The 20216-nt window shown below is 41.4% G+C and overlaps 1 protein-coding gene and 1 long non-coding RNA gene across 4 annotated transcripts in view; both read left to right on the plus strand.

The window, feature by feature from the left end:
* pex1 (peroxisomal biogenesis factor 1) overlaps nucleotides 1–6224 on the plus strand; it is a 67789-nt gene extending 61565 nt beyond the window's left edge. For all 3 annotated transcript variants that reach the window (XM_079523147.1, XM_079523145.1, XM_079523146.1), the window contains exons 24-26: nucleotides 1680–1868; nucleotides 2523–2662; nucleotides 5957–6224. In XM_079523147.1, coding sequence (XP_079379273.1) covers nucleotides 1680–1868; nucleotides 2523–2662; nucleotides 5957–6038 — 411 coding nt within the window. In that variant the 3' untranslated portion in view covers nucleotides 6039–6224. The remainder of the gene's footprint in view (nucleotides 1–1679; nucleotides 1869–2522; nucleotides 2663–5956) is intronic.
* A 1195-nt stretch (nucleotides 6225–7419) lies between these two features.
* On the plus strand, nucleotides 7420–15987 carry LOC306938834. The gene is made up of 4 exons (XR_013791779.1): nucleotides 7420–7500; nucleotides 11765–11844; nucleotides 15266–15325; nucleotides 15892–15987. It is a non-coding gene; the product is annotated as an uncharacterized lncRNA (long non-coding RNA).
* The last annotated feature ends 4229 nt before the right edge of the window (nucleotides 15988–20216 follow it).

Consider the following 20216-nt stretch of genomic DNA (forward strand, 5'->3'; position numbering starts at 1 on the left):
ATATCACAGGCAGATACTAAAGCATGTCTGAAATAAGTGTCAGAGCTGAAATCGACATGTAAATATGAAATAAATGCCCAAACATGTAGCTAGGTGTAATGTTAGAGACCACAGAAGTGAACCGAAAATTCAAAAAAATCCAATGGCAGTCCCTCAGTCAAATTTTGTCACATTTGATTAAAAGGCGGGTTCCGTGGGGTATGGCGTCAAACTGTTAAAAGTAGTTCTCGAGTCAAAAAAGTGCGGGCACACCAGTTATGCAGGAACGCCTACTGAGTGGCAAAAAAACTACTTTTCTGGCCTTGACAGAAAAGTAGTAGAAAAGTAGTTTTACTTTTCTGTGTGGATGTCCACACAGAAAAGTCCTATCCGATTGCATTAAACAACGTTAAACGACATTAAACTCACTTTGCCACTCGGTTTATCATTCACTTTATACATGCTACCCTTTATTGGTCCTCATTAACCCGTTTAGGCCTGACGTCGAAATTTAAAAAATGTCTTCAAAATCCTGACAGTTTTCTGAAAAACCTTATGTTTCTGTATCAGTGGTGCTCAATATTTCATGTCAAGAACCCCAAAAATTATATGTAATATGCCTCCGACCCCCCATCTGAAAATATGTTCTTCCAGTGACCCCACAGAAGCAAAGATATGAGTTAAAATGTTCACTCTGTAAGTCTGTAATAATATATATTCAAAGATTTGAGGCACATTTTCACAAATGTTCAAAAATAGCAGACCTACAAGTTCATAGTGCGGCACTCGGTGCCGCGCTATGAGCTTGTAGATCTGCTATTTTTCAATAGTTAAAACACCAAAAGGGGTTCCCGCCCAAAATGGGTTAATGTTCGCCCAAAATGGGTTAATGTTCATGATAAAATGCCACAATTGTTTTCTACTCAGTCTGTGTCTCATATGGAAGGGCTGTGGGCAGTTCAGAAACGCGTCCACCAGTGACATCATCGATGGGGAATCCAAGCTAATACTAGTAACTGCAGGCTTTCTATTCCTGAAAAGTTGCAATGCAATAATGGAAGCCATTGTTCTTCTCACGATAATACAAATCTAAATATGTTTTTTTTTAACATTGTTTAAGAGAAATCTGCCTATAACGAAGATTGTACGATTAAAAATAATTAGAATGGGTCAAATTAGCTGTATGTTCAGAATCTCTAATAAAACTAAGCATATTTTGATACCAATACCACAATTTAGGCCATTTAGTACACCATGCCTTAATACTTTTACTCAAGTGAGATTTTGAATACAGGCATGTTGCTTTTCACAGTATATTGTAGTACTGACACTTTTACTTCATTAAAAGTAGTACTTCTTCCACCACTGCAAGTATTACTGATCATCAAAATGTATTTTCCTTTTAACCCATTCTGGGCGGGAACCCCTTTTGGTGTTTTAACTAAGCATTATGTTATACTTTAGCTATTGAAAAATAGCAGATCTACAAGCTCAGGGTGGCGCGCTACGAGCTTGTAGGTCTGCTATTTTTGAAAAATCGTGAAAATGCGGCACAGATCTTTGAATATATATTCTTTCAGAGCGAACCTTTTTTTTTATTTCGACGTCAGGCCTAAAAATACATGATTACTAGAGGGCACCACACATACACAAGACAGCCACTAGATGGCGGTTGTGAGACATCTTTCTTTTGAAAACAGAACTCTCAGTGCGGCGTCTCTGGTCCAAACTCCACGAGCCAGGAGCTCACAGCAGCAGGGTTGCCGGTGCGACTCCCCCCGGCCTACATGCCCTCGGTCCAGAGGGGCTTCGAGGAGCTCAGCCCGGAGCAGATGGAGAGACTGCAGCAGGAGATCAGAACCATCAAGATCAGCCACAGGAGAGACCATGTGAGTTAACACTTTAATTAACCCATTTTGGGGCGGGAACCCCTTTTGATGTTTTAAAGCATTATGTTATACTTTAGCTGTTGAAAAATAGCAGATCTACAAGCTCATAAAAAGCTTGGTGCCGTGCTATGAGCTTGTAGATGTGCTATGTGTAGGTCTGCTATTTTTGAAAAATGTTTCTTTATCGGTGGTGCTCAATCTTTTTTAAGTCAAGGACCCCAAATATTAATGTAATTGGCAGCCGACCCCCCCCCCCCCCCCCCCCCCCCCATCTGAAAATATCTTGTTCCAGGGACCCCCTAGAAGCAAAGATATGAGTTCAAAACATTAGAATATATATCAATGAATTTTGCACACATTTTCACGATTTAAAAAATAATAGCCAGCCTGTGTGATTTCTGGTCTACAGGGGTGGTTGCCGTGCTCAGACAAGTGGCAAAATGTAAACCCTATTTTTATGTTCTACTTTGTTCGAAGTCCATATAACCAGTGTGTGTGTGTGTGTGTGTGTGTGTGTGTGTGTGTGTGTGTGTGTGTGTGTGTGTGTGTGTGTGTGTGTGTGTGTGTGTGTGTGTGTGTGTGTGTGTGTGTGTGTGTGTGTGTGTGTGTGTGTGTGTGTGTGTGTGTGTGTGTGTGTGTGTGTGTGTGTGGCAGGGTCTGCAGGACAGTGGTCATCAGGTGACTCCAGTGTCCAGTGGATCAGGCCTGCTGCTCAGTCAGTCTCATCTGACCTCAGCCCTGCTGACCACCAGACCCTCGCTCAGCAAGGCTGACTGGACCTCGTACAGCAACCTGTGAGTACCCAAAAAACAAACACATTTTTTTGAATGTATTTCAAGGACTTCCATAACTCTGAGAATGTGCAAAGTTATTGCGTACAATAACACATGTGTATAAACGGGACACGCACACATTTAACATCTTTATTTGTGTTCACATTTAAGAAGACATTCTTGAACACAATCGGTAGTAGACGCACCAAATTTGGGAAACTCGACGACAAGTGTTTCAGGATACAGATCACGGGTACAGTCAGGAAGCATTGCCTTTATTCTGTCTTTATTCTTTATTAGACCACAAAGTGGTCGCTAGTCTTCCTGGGGTCCACACAAAAATGTATACAATAAAAACAGATCATTGAAATTTAAAACGGACAAGATCTAGTTCTCAGCTGAAACAGTGAAGTCGCTCTGCATTTAACGGAGACAACAACGACCAATATTAACAAATGCAGTGTTTACATACAAAATAAATCCATATGTTGCGACTGCAAAATTATCACAGACACTGAACAGACTTTTGCCAATGCCTTAGCTCTTGGCTTATTGGGCATTCCTGCAATCTGCAGGCCTCTCACGACTGACTTATGGACATTACCGAGGCTTCCAAATATGAACACGAGCTGTTTACATTTTGTAACGAAGCTGTATATTAGCATCCTTAAGGGGCGCAATAAAACAACGGCCTCTGCATCCACGGGATGCACTACTGTACTGTTTTAGTCTAGTTTATTTTGCTAGCTTTAGGAGGGAGTCTGGCCAGGGTTACGCCGAGCCACGGACACGGCTCTCGTCTTTCATGTGTTTATGCATGTATTTAGTTTAGTTTTGTTTCTGTGTGTTAAGTCAAATGTGTGTATTACAGTATATGTGTTGCATACATAGCTGCTGGGACGCAAGACAAATGTCTGTGGGAGCTGATAAAAAAGTAATATTGTATCGTAATATGAAGCATTCGGTAATCTGTGGTACAGGAGAAACCAACGTGTTTACATTTATTTGTGTATCTTTCTCTAGTTACGAAGCATTCGGTGATACAGGAGAAACCAACGTGTTTACATTTATTTGTGTATCTTTCTCTAGTTACGAAGCATTCGGTGGTACAGGAGAAACCAACATGTTTACATTTATTTGTGTATCTTTCTCTAGGTACGAAGCATTCGGTGATACAGGAGAAACCAACATGTTTACATTTATTTATTTGTGTATCTTTCTCTAGGTACGAAGCATTCGGTGGTACAGGAGAAACCAACATGTTTACATTTATTTATTTGTGTATCTTTCTCTAGGTACGAAGCATTCGGTGATACAGGAGAAACCAACATGTTTACATTTATTTGTATCTTTCTCTAGTTACGAAGCATTCGGTGGTACAGGAGAAACCAACATGTTTACATTTATTTGTGTATCTTTCTCTAGGTACGAAGCATTCGGTGGTACAGGAGAAACCAACATGTTTACATTTATTTGTGTATCTTTCTCTAGATGACCTTAGGATACATCACTGAGGATACGTCCCAGGTGCATCCATGTATGTATGTATTTTGTTTAGTTATTCTATTTATAGTGACTCATAGGAATAGACTACGTGACAACCAGGAATAGTCTGGTGACCACCCGGAAATTAGACGGCACCCGGGAGCAGTATGGGTTGGCGCCCCAGCCTGTGTCTTCCGTGAGGAAGAAGCCCAACAAACCCACGGTGAGGCCTTTAGGAGGGCCATTCAAGCCTCAAGCGGAGCCTGCGGCACCACCAAGGGCAAGGTGGAGCCTGCGGAACTGTTGCGGCTCGAGAATCCACCATTCCTGAATAAAGTGCCTGGTGCTGGGAGTCTGGTGCAACGCACAGGGCCTGACCTGGTGAGAGCAGGAGTGGACCTGGTGAGACGTAGGAGGGGCCCGGACAGGAGTCAACCCACAGAGCCTAGTCCTTCCACGCGCCAGAATGGTACCTCCCAGTCCCGGCAGAGTAGTTCAGGAAGAACGGATTGTGTGGCCCTGGTTTTTCCCTAATGGGACTGATCGAGGGTAGCTACTGGGACGTAAGTCGGGACTTGATCACCCCGGCTGGGTCACCTGAGTGAGGGGTATGATGTTGGGTGACCCGAAACCCCGATGACCTTAGGATACATCACTGAGGATATGTCCCAGGTGCATCCATGTATGTATGTATTTTGTTTAGTTATTCTATTTATAGTGACTCATAGGAATAGACTACGTGACAACCAGGAATAGTCTGGTGACCACCGGAGAGACGGGTGGCAGCCGGAAATTAGACGGCACCCGGGAGCAGTATGGGTTGGCGCCCCAGCCTGTGTCTTCCGTGAGGAAGAAGCCCAACAAACCCACGGTGAGGCCTTTAGGAGGGCCATTCAAGCCTCAAGCGGAGCCTGCGGCACCACCAAGGGCAAGGTGGAGCCTGCGGAACTGTTGCGGCTCGAGAATCCACCATTCCTGAATAAAGTGCCTGGTGCTGGGAGTCTGGTGCAACGCACAGGGCCTGACCTGGTGAGAGCAGGAGTGGACCTGGTGAGACGTAGGAGGGGCCCGGACAGGAGTCAACCCACAGAGCCTAGTCCTTCCACGCGCCAGAATGGTACCTCCCAGTCCCGGCAGAGTAGTTCAGGAAGAACGGATTGTGTGGCCCTGGTTTTTCCCTAATGGGACTGATCGAGGGTAGCTACTGGGACGTAAGTCGGGACTTGATCACCCCGGCTGGGTCACCTGAGTGAGGGGTATGATGTTGGGAGACCCGAAACCCCGATGACCTTAGGATACATCACTGAGGATACGTCCCAGGTGCATCCATGTATGTATGTATTTTGTTTAGTTTAGGTACGAAGCATTCGGTGGTACAGCAGAAACCAACATGTTTACATTTATTTGTGTATCTTTCTCTAGGTACGAAGCATTCGGTGGTACAGGAGAAACCAACATGTTTACATTTATTTGTGTATCTTTCTCTAGGTACGAAGCATTCGGTGGTACAGGAGAAACCAACATGTTTACATTTATTTATTTGTGTATCTTTCTCTAGGTACGAAGCATTCGGTGGTACAGGAGAAACCAACATGTTTACATTTATTTTTTTGTGTATCTTTCTCTAGGTACGAAGCATTCGGTGGTACAGGAGAAACCAACATGTTTACATTTATTTGTGTATCTTTCTCTAGGTACGAAACATTCGGTGGTACAGCAGAAACCAACATGTTTACATTTATTTGTGTATCTTTCTCTAGGTACGAAGCATTCAGTGATACAGGAGAAACCAACATGTTTACATTTATTTATTTGTGTATCTTTCTCTAGGTACGAAGCATTCGGTGGTACAGGAGAAGATGTGCAGACCTCAGTCGCCTTTCAACCTGGACAGCGCGTCACACTAGCCTAATGACACGCTAGCCTGTCTGTTGGCGTTAGCTTTGTTGGATTACAACTTAACAATGTAAATCAAAGATCTTAATATTTAATTTAATGTTTCCTATTGTTTTTTTAAATGATTATGAATTGAATTCACTTGAATGTATCTTGTAATAAAATGTACATAATTATGTAAAATAAAATCTAATCTACTTTTTGGTGAAGATTCATCAAGATTCATTCAACCGTTTTATTATTTGTTCTCTTTATAATGCACCTACTACTATGGACTTGAATGTATTACTGTATTGAAATCGGGAGCTGAATGATTGATTGATGAAGACAATTACACATGTAACATACAAAGCCAGAGAGCGTAGCTCCATTGTGGGCCTATTGTAAATTACAGTAAGTATGCGTACACGCTATGGAGCGTGTCTTAAACGTCGTCCCTTATAGAAATCCTCTTTTGCTTTGGCATTTAAACTGTTCACCAGCCACAGTTTAATTCACCCTCTGAAAACAATCATTAACATGGTGAATCACATCTTGATCAAGATGTGGTGAATCACAGCACTAAGGTATTATTAATGACATAGTAAAATGTTGAAAATGAGTGGTATTCCCCTTTAATGATGAATTTGTTGTGGAAATGGCTAACACCTCTGTATCTGCTGTAGTCTATCTACATTTTTAGGAGGAACACAGTTTTAAAGAGGAAACATGTCGTCCTCTTTCTTATTTTGAAATTAATTAACAAAGCTAAGATCGGGCCATAACCGGAGTTATTAAATAGACCCACGACACAACAGCATTAAAAACATCCAGCACGTACGAGGTCGGCCAATCAGCGGCAGTAACTATAGACGTGCAGGCCAGCTAGCCAGTCGCGGTTCGGGAGGCGGCCAGGCGGGACATGGGAAGTCAAGGAAGAGACAAAAATGTCAGAGAAGCCAAAACTTTAAAAAAAAAGATTACAAATACTTAACGGAAACGCTGCTTCGCACACGTTTCCGCGGTCTCCTACGGCAACTTTATGCATCTTTGAAACATCTCATCAACTCTCAAGCGACCATGCGAGTCTCACTCTCCACATGTGGCAGCGGTGGCCGAACGGTTTGCGGAGCGGTCTTGATACCGGAAGGTCGCCAGTTCGAATCCCCAGACCGGCACGTTAAAATTACCACCGCTGAAGTGCCCTTGAGCAAGGCATTGAATCCCTACCATGAAATGTTCTATGAGCAGGGTGTGGCTGTAAACAAGCATCTCGAGCTTAGTCCACTTCCCTGGGTAAACAAAGAACTTTGCTTTGCGTCCTATCATTCCTATGGAGAGTGGAATATAACCTGGAAGGGACCCTATAGGTTTATTACCACCGTCCAAAGTTCAGTGTGCGTGCGTGCAAGCAGGCTGGGTGTGGTCAGAAATATAAAGCAGCTCCTTCCCGATTGTTTCTCTTCTCTCCTCAACCATAGAGACTTCTACTTGCACAGGTGAGTTTATACTTTAAATGCTTAGTATGAGGTATAAAGTAATAATAATAAAGCTTTATTTATATAGCACCTTTCAAGAACAAGGTCACAAAGTGCTGAACAACAAGAGCATATAGAAAATATCATACATCAAAAACAAAAAGGTGAAGGGAAAAAAAATACATCAGAAAGTACAAAGAGATCACAACGATAAAGGATTAAAAGCAGCTTTGTAGAAATGGGTCTTCAGAAGTGATTTAAAACGAGGAAATCCTCCCTTATCGGGGTCACTATCAGCTTCATTAATTTGTTCACGGAAGCTTCATGTAGTCTATTGTAGTCTAACCTTGCCAAACAGGTTATCAATGTGAAATTTAAAAGACAGTTTCTCATCAAGCCAGATGGAGCAGAGGTTATGGATATGTTGCTAAAGTCGGTGGGCCTATAGCCCTAGTGAACAACATTTATTTAGTTTTAGGCTACTTGCATTTAAAACCATTAACCAACCTAAGCTAAAGCTGGAGTGACCAAGGAAAATGGAGAGAGATGGAAACAGATTAACCGCTGTGGCGACCCCGGTGCAGGAATTAACTGAAAGAAGATTCTTCTGTACTGTGAAAATATGTTTTATTATTTTCAAATGTCGTTTCACAATGTGTTCATTTTTATGTAAAGCACTTTGAACTGCCTTGTTGAAATTTGCATTTTTAACCTTTCTTCAACTGTGTGTGTGTGTGTGTGTGTGTGTGTGTGTGTGTGTGTGTGAGTGAGAAATATAAAGCAGCTCCTTCCCGATTGTTTCTCTTCTCTCCTCAACCATAGAGACTTCTACTGCACAGGTGAGTTTATACTGATCAATAGTAGCCTATACTTTAAATGCTTAGTATGAGGTATAAAGTACAGCAGCCTTGTGTTCATACAACAGAAAGATTGGGTAAGACTGACGTTATGTTCCACCCAAACTCTTCTCCCTTCTGGCTCCAAAACTATGGAATGCACTTCCCATTACAATCAGAACTGCAGCCTCACTCCCAATATTCCGCCGTAGTCTGAAAAACCATCTTTTCAGACTCCACCAGCACCATGGCCCGTAGCACTACCCTAGCCCCTTAAGGTGGCCTTACACTAGCCGATAATCGGGCATTTTTGACGCTCGTGGGGTGCCCGACCGCTCAAAGCACGATCGGGATCCTATAGTTTCATTATATCGATATTCCACTGTTACGTTCTTAACTTACGCACGTTTCATGATAACTACTTTTTATATATGCGATGTATTGCCATGATTTTTGTTCTTGCTTAATGTAAATCGCTTAAGAACGTCTGCTAAATGCCTAAATTGTTATGTATCTTTCAGGACCTTTCACTGCTTCTTCTCAACCATTACTCTAGTCTGGTAGGAAGGAGGGGTCCCATGCACCCGAAAGATATATTTTTCTAACCTACCTTTTTATAATCCTTAAGGTTTCTAGTTAATGCATGTTGATGTTCCCCGAGTTAATTATTGTCCCATAGCCTATATGTTTTTTTAACCATATGTTGTGTCCGTCCTGGATTTCCGGCTGTATATAAACTTTAAACCAACATAGCTCCTGAACTATAAATCCGACAGAAACCATTCACCCCATTTTATGTTTGTCTTTGCACGATGAATTGATTGATATGACAATTGGCCATAGTTCCATCATGTGTAGTGCATAAAAATCCAAATAAACACACATGTAAAAATTCACCTAAACTGGATCACAACTCCTCCTCACCCATGGACCCTATTGATATATCTTTTCTTTACATTTACATTTTTACAATCTTCAAGATGTATAGTAAACAAATGTTGATGTTCCCCACTTGAAATATTGGCACATGTTTAATCTGGCATATTGGTTGCCATAGTGAATTTCCACAAATACAAAAAAGAGAATGTAAAATCTACATAAGGTCTTAACTACCTAATTCTGAGACAAATGTACAGTTTTTCTGTTTCATTTTTTCATGAGGCATTGAGGGAGATGGCTATAGTGACATAACAAGAACATTTATGGAACATTAAAGGTATATTCAGTGATTTCACTTAATTCAAATATCACTTATGTTTTGTTTTGTTGTGATAATCCTCCCTACTATAGAGTGTGCTGACCATATAAGGAGTTCCTCCTTGTCCCCAGTTAACCCCTGGGGGTAAAAAAAACCCTTAGGTTTCGTTTTTGGCTAGGTGGCCCAGCCTTCATCCAATCAGGATAGACAGGGGCCTTCCACCAATCATGATCGAGCAGGGGTGGGCCTTGGTGTGCGTGCTGTTGGCCTGTCGCATGTCCCCACTGTAGTGCGTGCATGTGCACATCGTGTTACCGAGACGGACCGGGAGGTTTTCCGAATCACCCAAATCACTGAATGCTCCTTTAATGCTCAATTAAATGCTAAAAGTAGGCAAATCAATATGCTAGGTGAAATTGGGAACGCAAACACGCGCACAACCCTACGTTTCTCTTTTTTTTCTTTTTTTCCCCGTTTGGCATCCATAAGGCCCTCTAATATACAGATTTTGATGATCCCAAGAACAAAAATGTGGTCCAAAGTGTGTTTTTTCAATGTTTTATTATGCTATGAGACCTGTGGAATTGTCTTTCGGAGACTGTGGCATGCTCAAATTTAGATTCTAGACAACCTCATGTATCCAATGGAACCAACCTTGTCATACCACGTTGTCGGGAAGGGGTGTAAATACATCATTGATTCAAGGTTTGACTACATTTTGGCAAAGGGAAAAATGGCCATAGACATTTTCCAAAAAGTCCCTTTAGCCGTCACTTCAATATAATGTGAATGGAAATAGGTTACATGGATATCTACAAGCCTCCCATGTACAGTTATGCCAAATTTATGCCAATCTCATGCAGTTTGGGGCAAGAACCATGCCGTTTTATACATGCAATACACGTGTAATTTCCGCCTATTGTAAAAATGAGACCACTTTACTGTATCTATAGCTGCATGAGACCACTGTACTTTATCTATAGCTGTATGAGACCACTGTACTTTATCTATAGCTGTATGAGACCACTGTACTTTATCTATAGCTGTATGAGACCACTGTACTTTATCTATAGCTGCATGAGACCACTGTACTTTATCTATAGCTGCATGAGACCACTGTACTTTATCTATAGCTGTATGAGACCACTGTACTTTATCTATAGCTGCATGAGACCACTGTACTTTATCTATAGCTGCATGAGACCACTGTACTGTATCTATAGCTGCATGAGACCTCTGTACTTTATCTATAGCTGCATGAGACCACTGTACTTTATCTATAGCTGCATGAGACCACTGTACTGTATCTATAGCTGTATGAGACCACTGTACTTTATCTATAGCTGCATGAGACCACTGTACTTTATCTATAGCTGCATGAGACCACTGTACTTTATCTATAGCTGCATGAGACCACTGTACTGTATCTATAGCTGTATGAGACCACTGTACTTTATCTATAGCTGCATGAGACCACTGTACTTTATCTATAGCTGCATGAGACCACTGTACTTTATCTATAGCTGTATGAGCTCTAAATCCTCCAGTTTTCTGAAATAAATATGTTCACGATTGTTCAAAAATAGCATACCTACAAGCTCGTAGCGCGCCACTCGGTGGTGCGCTATGAGCTTGTAGATCTGCTATTTTTCAATAGCTAAATTATAACAATGTTTAAAACACCAAAAGGGGTACCCGCCCAAAATGGGTTAATAAACCCCCTAGATGACATCCATTGAGAAATGGACCTTTGCTCTCCGCGGTCAAGGAACTGCTATAAACAACCCAACTAAATATTTCAAGTGGGGAACATCAGCATTTGTGTACTATACATCTTGAAGATTGTACAAATTTAAATGTTAGAAAAAATATATCAATAGGGTGCATGGGGGAGGAGTTGTTGTGATCCAGTTTAGGTTAATTATTATTTTGTTTCATCATGCAAAGACAAACATGAAATGGGGTGAATGGTTTCTGTCAGATGTATAGTTCAGGAGCTATGTTGGTTTAAAGTTTTTATTTTTCACAGCCTAAAATCCAGGACGGACACAACATATGGTTAAAAAAACATATTTGGGACAATAATTAGCTCGGATAACATCAAAATTCATAGACACCTTAAGGATTATAAAAAGGTAGGTTAAAAATATATCTTTCGGGTGCATGGGACCCCCTCCTTCCTACCAGACTAATGTCTCTGGTCTCAGCCACCACGGTGTATTTTTTGACATGTGACTGTTTTTCTCCAAAGTTGAATGTTGCCACTACTGTTGGAGCAGCCACAAACTACACAGGTCCATACCGATGTTCTGGGAATCTTGAAAAAAGCAGGTAAAATAGTAACGTTTGAGCAGACTAACCTACCTACCTAATCAGTCACTCTACCATTCAATGTAGTAGAAGACCTGCGAGTTTACACCGCATATTTGTCGTCTCCGCCTACAGGAAATACGTACCTCATCTTTTCGTGTGATAATATTGTCACCCACTCTAACAAAGAAGCCATCTGCCTGGCTGAGATTATTATTCAATCCAAAGAGAATGGATTCAGTTTTTCCCAGGTGTAAAGATAGTTTTTTATCAGCGAGCCAGGTTCAGATACTACCGAGTTCAGAGCTGAGGGCCTTTTCAACCTGCAGTTTGTTTCTGTCCGAGACTAGCAGTGCCGAGTCATCTGCGAACAGGAACAAGTTGCAGTCACAAGCTGATGTCATGTCGTTTACATATATTAGGAACAGTAAAGGCCCTAGTATGCTTCCTTGTGGAACGCCATGGCTCACTGGGTAGGATTGCATGCAGCCCACTGATGTGCTATCAAAACCAATTGCTTTTAGCTTGGTAACCAGTATAGAGTGGTTCACGGTGTCAAAAGCCTTTTGGAGGTCCAGCATGACCATGCCGCAGTATTTGCCAGCATCCACCTCGTGTTTGATATGTTCACTCAAATAGAGGAGGCATGTGTCAGTGGTGTGGGATGTTCTGAAGCCAGATTGGAATTTGTACATTATTTTTGTACAAATTACTTTTCATCCTGTTCATAGACTATTTGTATTATTATTTATATCACTTTCGAGATGGAGCTAAGAATAGAAATAGGGCGGTAGTTGCCAGAGTCTAATTTGCTCCCTTTCTTGTGCAGGGGGGTTACTTTGGCCAATTTGAAATCTTGGGGGAGCTGTCCCTGTTTGATGGAGGTTTATGTGATGATTGGAGCTATAGAGATGGCTGAGTCTCTGGGAAATGTGGAGGGAATATTGTCATGGCCAGTGGCCTTGTGGGGTTGAAGGGCACTCGGCCTTTTAAGTACCTCCTCAGTTGTTACCACTGCCAGTTTAAAATCATCTTTACAAACACCTAGGTTTTTGTAGAAGGCTTTGATGTACAACAAACGCCCAGAGTGGGAGGGCAGTTTGTTAACCAGCGTTATTAATGTTATGCTTAAAATATTTACTCATTAATAACCAGTAAGACGCCCAATATCTACTGTACTATTTGAAATCGTTCTATTCTAGTACAGTAACTACTGTACCACATTCTATAGCCTAAGGCACCATTAGTTTAGTGGAAATCAAAATGTATCAAAACCTCAGTGTTAATTATTTCTATCTATCTATCTATCTATCTATCTATCTATCTATCTATCTATCTATCTATCTATCTATCTATCTATCTATCTATATTTCAATTCAATTTCAAAATGTAGTTCTTGGAAATGTTATGATGGGCTCAACATTTGGATAGACTTGTGTCTCTCCTACACTGTCTGTCTCTCAGCTGTCCTACTGTCTGTCTCTCCTACACAGTCTCCCTATCAGCTGTCCTACTGTCTGTCTCTCCTACACTGTCTCCCTCTCAGCTGTCCTGTCTGTCTCTCCTACACGGTCTCCCTCTCAGCTGTCCTGCTGTCTGTCTCTCCTACACTGTCTCCCTCTCAGCTGTCCTACTGTCTGTCTCTCCTACACTGTCTCCCTCTCAGCTGTCCTGCTGTCTGTCTCTCCTACACTGTCTCCCTCTCAGCTGTCCTACTGTCTGTCTCTCCTACACTGTCTCCCTCTCAGCTGTCCTGCTGTCTGTCTCTCCTACACTGTCTCCCTCTCAGCTGTCCTGCTGTCTGTCTCTCCTACACTGTCTCCCTCTCAGCTGTCCTACTGTCTGTCTCTCCTACACTGTCTCCCTCTCAGCTGTCCTGCTGTCTGTCTCTCCTACACTGTCTCCCTCTCAGCTGTCCTACTGTCTGTCTCTCCTACACTGTCTCCCTCTCAGCTGTCCTGTCTGTCTCTCCTACACTGTCTCCCTCTCAGCTTTCCTACTGTCTGTCTGTCTCTCCTACACTGTCTCCCTCTCAGCTGTCCTACTGTCTGTCTCTCCTACACTGTCTCCCTCTCAGCTGTCCTACTGTCTGTCTCTCCTACACTGTCTCCCTCTCAGCTGTCCTGCTGTCTGTCTCTCCTACACTGTCTCCATCTCAGCTGTCCTACTGTCTGTCTCTCCTACACTGTCTCCCTCTCAGCTGTCCTACTGTCTGTCTCCTACACTGTCTCCCTCTCAGCTGTCCTACTGTCTGTCTCTCCTACACTGTCTCCCTCTCAGCTGTCCTACTGTCTGTCTCTCCTACACTGTCTCCCTCTCAGCTGTCCTACTGTCTGTCTCTCCTACACTGTCTCCCTCTCAGCTGTCCTACTGTCTGTCTCTCCTACACTGTCTCCCTCTCAGCTGTCCTACTGTCTGTCTCTCCTACACTGTCTCCCTCTCAGCTGTCCTACTGTCTGTCTCTCCTGCACTGTCTCCCTCTCAGCTGTCCTACTGTCTGTCTCTCCTACACTGTCTGTCTCTCAGCTGTCCTACTGTCTGTCTCTCCTACACTGTCTCCCTCAGCTGTCCTACTGTCTGTCTCTCCTACACTGTCTCCCTCAGCTGTCCTACTGTCTGTCTCTCCTACACTGTCTCCCTCAGCTGTCCTACTGTCTGTCTCTCCTACATAGGATAAAGGATATACTTAACTATGTCAAATTGGAAAGAATCAGATGCTTGCTGGGTGGCTCCCTGAAAGAATTCAGTAAGATGTGGGACCCTTTTAAAAAAACATTGAATGCGCTAAGACTCCCGCATATTCAGGACTAATTGTCCAGTCAGTCATTTATAATGTGGTGGCATGTCAGGTGGCGGATCGACTAATATTCTACCAATAATTTATTTTAATATTATTTTATTATAATTTTTTTGTTTCCTACTATCATTTTATTTTTTTTGTTTCCATTATTTTTTGTCTTGTCTCGTCTTTTTGATTTGACTTGATTTTTGTGTCTACAGTATTTGAATTTGAAAGTCTTGCTTATTATTGTTAAATGTTGTCATAGTGTCTTGATCACTTTCACTGTCTCATGTCCTTTTTGTAAACCTTAAATGTACAGATTGTGACAAAGAACAAAACACTGTAGGCCTAATTCCTATTGAGGCCTATATACTTTGAATAGTCCCGACTCATACAAATTGATCAGGCTTGCGACAGATCACAGACAGGGCTATTAACTTGGATATTCATCCAATATTCAAAAATGTATTTACCAAAACCTACTTACAGTAAGTTGATTTAAAATGTATTTGTGTGTACTCATGCTCCGGACAAGTTACTTTTTTGCCCGGACAAGTGAATGGGAGATTTACTTCAGTGCCTCAAAAGGTTAATGTCAAGCCCTTTGTATTTCTGTACAGTACAGTTTCAACTTTGTCTTCCTCCCCCCTCTTCTCTTAGGTGTTTAAAGTTCGCCATCTAGTGGACAATTTGTGGAATCTCAAACTGTAAAAACAACAGGTAGGCCTATGTTTATTTACAACAGTGATCAAACCAAGCTAATATAACTGAAGACCCGTGTTGAGCATGTTGTTGTTGGCTAAGGCTTCACTCACACCTGCACAACAGGTTGTTATATATCTGATGCATGAGACTTGTTGACTGTTGCAAGCTCGCAATTCATTTCCAATAGGAGTCACGTGGTTTGAAGAGACAAACGTGTTGTATGAGGGGGAGGGGGGGCAGTCGAAACACAGCCGAAAACCATACAACAGCATCAAACAAAAATGTTGTGTCAAACCATGTGACTTCCATTGGAAATGCATTGGGGCGGCCATGACACTTACAACTTGTTTACATCTACCATGCAACATTGTTGTATGCTAGATGTATAGGTGTGAGTGAGCTCACTCACTCATACCTAGCTGATGTACAATCTCACAGAGGTTTATGAGGTTAAATGTCATAGCCTATTTAAGAGGTTATTGTGTATTCCATGAAAAAGCTTGTGTTCAGTCTCTTCACACCCAACGCTTAGTTTAAGAGAATGAAGCTGAGATGTTGACACCCTGCTCTGTTTGTACCAGGAATCAACCATGGCCGCATATAAACCTCATGTGTATCAAACTCTGAAGGAGTTGGATATAGACGAGCTCAGGACTTTCAAGTTGTTTCTGCGATGCGAACCTATTCTTGAAGGCCTCGATCCGATACCAAGGAGCAGTCTGCAGACAACGGACTTGCATGTGATCGGCGGTATGATCAACAAATGTTACGGTGATAATGCAGATCAGATCATGGTGAATGTTCTGCAGAAGATGAACAGGAAGGATCTACTGGAGAGGTTTTTAAAAATACCCAACATCTATCAGGTATGTGATGACACACGATGGCTGTTACTAGTTCAGTAAACACACACATTGATGTACATGCACATGGTTTCATACACAGACACTTGATGACAATGATTTAAGTCACTGTTTCCCAAACTGGGTTAACTTGGGACCCATATATGGGTCGCGAGTAAATACCCCTTTATTGTACATACTTTCAACAGATCTTCAAATACATTCGCATATTATTCACAAGTTAAAAAATAATAAACATAGGCCTACATGAATATGTGTTTAGAGCGTCGTAGTATTTGTTCGGCCCAAAAAATTGTGTTTATTGCCATGATTTGTCAGGAGCAGAGTTGGCTTTGTCTGAGGCTTAAAGGTCTTTAAATAAATACTTTCTGAAACGTCTATGGGAAAAATGGGACTGCGACGCTCTATATGGCTTTGTTTTCACTGACCTGTTGGTCTACTCTATATGTACATACATTCAATTAATATAAATACTTTAGAACCATACATGTATAAATTAATACTCTCATATAATTTTTCTTCTTTTTTCTTTTTTTAAAAAGTTGTATGACCTCAATTACACCCCCAAAAAACTGAACTTTGAACATTCAGTAGATTTTCTGTGGTCTGGAGTTTTCTCTGGGGTTTGGAAGCCTTTTGAGCTGCAATGAAAACAGGCAAAACAGTGCCATCTGCTGGCAAATCCCATTGACATATATGGGATTTGCAGGCTGTGACATCACAAATCAGAGCACTTGTTTGAGCCAGAAAACCCCAGATCACAGGAAATCTACTGAATGTTAAAAGTTCAGGTTTTTTGGGTGCAATTGAGCTCAGAAAACCTTTTTTTTTTTTTTACAAACTACTCTTTTTTTTATGTCACAATCCCTTTAAAAGGAACCCTGGCTAATAAGACAAATATGCCTTAAAACATTATACTTGCCCTCTACAACTAAAATAAAAACATCTTAATTATTTTATTTCTTTCATAAAAAGAGAATCCTTCACTCAATAGTAACTGCTGCCGTCACAAGTTGATGATGTCATATGCCCATATGGTCTAGCCCTATGGAATGTATGGAATGCATATGCTAATAAAAACAACTTAATACTTCCTGAGGTTAATATGAACATCTAAGCAATATTTTAAATCCTTTTTTTATTAGCACGTGCATTCCATAAATTCCATAGGGCTGGACCACACATGGACATATGACATCATCAACTTGCGACGCGAGCAACTCCTATTGAGTGAAAGATTCTCTATTTAAGAAATAAATAAAATATTTATAGTGTTTATTTTTTTAAATCATAGAGGACAAGTATAATGTTTTGAAGCATATTTATCTTATTAGCCATTGTTCCTTTTAAGATAATGAAGCTGAGCTGTTAAGATGCATTTATTCCAGAATCCAAACACAGACACATCAGAGGAACGTATCTTGAATACCCTGCTTAAGATGACAATCACAAAGTTTGTTGAGTTCAACAACATTTGCCGTCGCACCATTGGATTGCCATGGAGAGAGCTGGATAAAGCAATCAGGATAGGCACTGCCGAAGTGATAATAGACGCATACACAGCAGAGGGAGCAGAGCAGTTTATGAAGAAGCTTTGTCGGCAGATCCACTGGCCACTGGACGGCTGTCTAGACGAACTCGAAGGTAGGCAATTATTTTACATTTTATTTAACCAGTAAAATCCACATTGCAAGTGTGAAAAGACAATAACAGGGACAGACATATAACATTCGTAAACACAGTACCCTCTGCCGAAGAAGCTCAAAGAGAAACGGGAATGTCTAATAGTGACCAATAAAAGGCTAATATAAAAACTAAGCAACACAATTAGCTAATAAACTAATAAAAACAAACTAGAGAAACAACATTTGCTATATGTCAAAGCAGGAGCAGTGTCTGTAAAGTGTGCCCATGGCAATCCTTTTAAAACTCACTAGGGGAATCACAGAAGCCAGGTTGAGTCTGGTGACTCTGGTCTGTAGATCATTCCATGACCGGGGTCCAAAAAACGCATGGCTTCCCCACCCCACCCCCCCCCCCCCCCCCCCCTCCAGCCTCAGATTTAGTTGTGGGCACGATATATATATATATATATATATATATATATATACGCCAAGCTTTTGATCTGAGGTTGAGGGAGTTTTAAAACGATAAAATGTAAGGTGGGAAATTCCCGAGAATGGCGTTGTAAGTGAGAGCATACCAATGTAGCAACCTGTGAGAAATTAAACATTGAAGTTTATCACAAGATATTTATACAAATCAACCCATTCAATGGATACTTGATCCAGAGTGGTGATGTTTGAGGGGACATTGGAGAATTAATGCTATTTAAACAATAATGCTATTACCTCTCCTGTGGGAAATTCAAACATGTCAAGTGGGACATAACATGACAAAACAGAAATCTTCTGAAGTGGGGGAGGGGGGTTTATCATTAATAACGCGGTCATATTATAATCGGGGACTAGACTATATATTTCTCTGCTGTCGGGAGGAAACCTCATAACTCCAAAATGTTCATTTGTCAGGAAATTAAAGGAGAATTCCATGCTAGAAGGCTTTCTTACCTTTATTTGTAGTTGTTACGTCCCCACCAAAGAGGTCCAGGTGTTATTTTGTGCAGAAGCGCATTATTGGCTATTTCCCCTACCATAAGCCCTCAATGAATTGAATTGAATAGAATGGGGCATTGGGGTGTTGTGCTAATTCCCTTATTTCCATCGTGCAAAAATAAATAAAAATGTATATATCCTCTCTTCATAATGTAAATAGTATCCCAAGCGGCACACTTTACTACTATATATATATATATATATATATATAAAATATACTGCGTGTGTGCGTGCGTGTAACTGCCAAATTCAGAATTTCCATGACTACCATCAACAGGACCCAAAGAGAAGAAAAGGAAAATAAAACAAGAGGGGCTGAGAGATGACCTTGGTGCTAGTACATCAACAACACCACATGACCCTGGTGCTAGTACATCAACAACACCACATGACCCTGGTGCTAGTACATCAACAACACCACATGACCCTGGTGCTAGTACATCAACAACACCACGGAAATGGTTCCCAGTCAGTAAAAGATGGAGGCCTCAGTTAGAGAAGCTTGTAAACATGGATGACGGTCAAGTTAAAGAAGTTGAGAGTCTTGTGTTTGGGAAGTTCCGCATAGGAGAGGGAAGTCATGGAGTTGAGGTCTTCTTGGGGTTAAGAAATGATGGCACTGAAGTTGCAGTTAAGAGAATGTCTAAAACCCAGAACCTGTACAACGACCTGAAGAATGATGAACTATATCTACGTCTTCTTCTTGATGATCCTTCGATTGTACGATATGTTGACTTTGTAGAGGATGAGGACTATGGGTACCTTGCTCTTCAGTTATGTGAACGCACACTGGCCGAATACATCACTGAACTTCCAGAACAGGGGAGGAAACCGATTGCAAAACAGTTCCTCAATAGCTTAAGAATTCTTCATGGTCAGGATAGTATAATTCTCCACCGGGACATCAAGCCTCAAAATGTCTTGATTGGTAAGGAAACAAGCGAATATCAGAAATATAAGCAACTATGTTTAATTTATTTGGCCTAATCTAATCACATTGATATACCGACTTTCCCCGCAGATATTCAAGGAAAGGCAAGATTGGCAGATTTTGGAATAAGCCGACGAATAGACGAAGGCCAAACAACCTGTCACACCGGAGTTGGAGGAACACCATGCTGGATGGCAAAGGAGACTTTGAATAAAAGTGGAGTGACAAATCGTCATGGTTATAAAAGAAGCACCGATATCCAGGTTAGTTTTTTAATCTGAGTGAGTGAGAACAATTTATATAATGAGAACAAAGATCAACCAGATCAAAATGTTCGTACTCATTTTCATGCTCATTCCTAAGGTGGCTGGGATGTTGACATATTACATCCTTTCTGGAGGACACCATCCATTTCTAAAGGACACCAAGAATGGAGAAACCTGGAATGGAAAAATGGAATGTCAACAAAACATTTCCAAATGCAACTACTATCTGAA

The sequence above is a fragment of the Electrona antarctica genome (assembly GCF_951216825.1).
Source record: "Electrona antarctica genome assembly, chromosome: 15".
NCBI classification, from domain to species: Eukaryota; Metazoa; Chordata; class Actinopteri; order Myctophiformes; family Myctophidae; genus Electrona; species Electrona antarctica.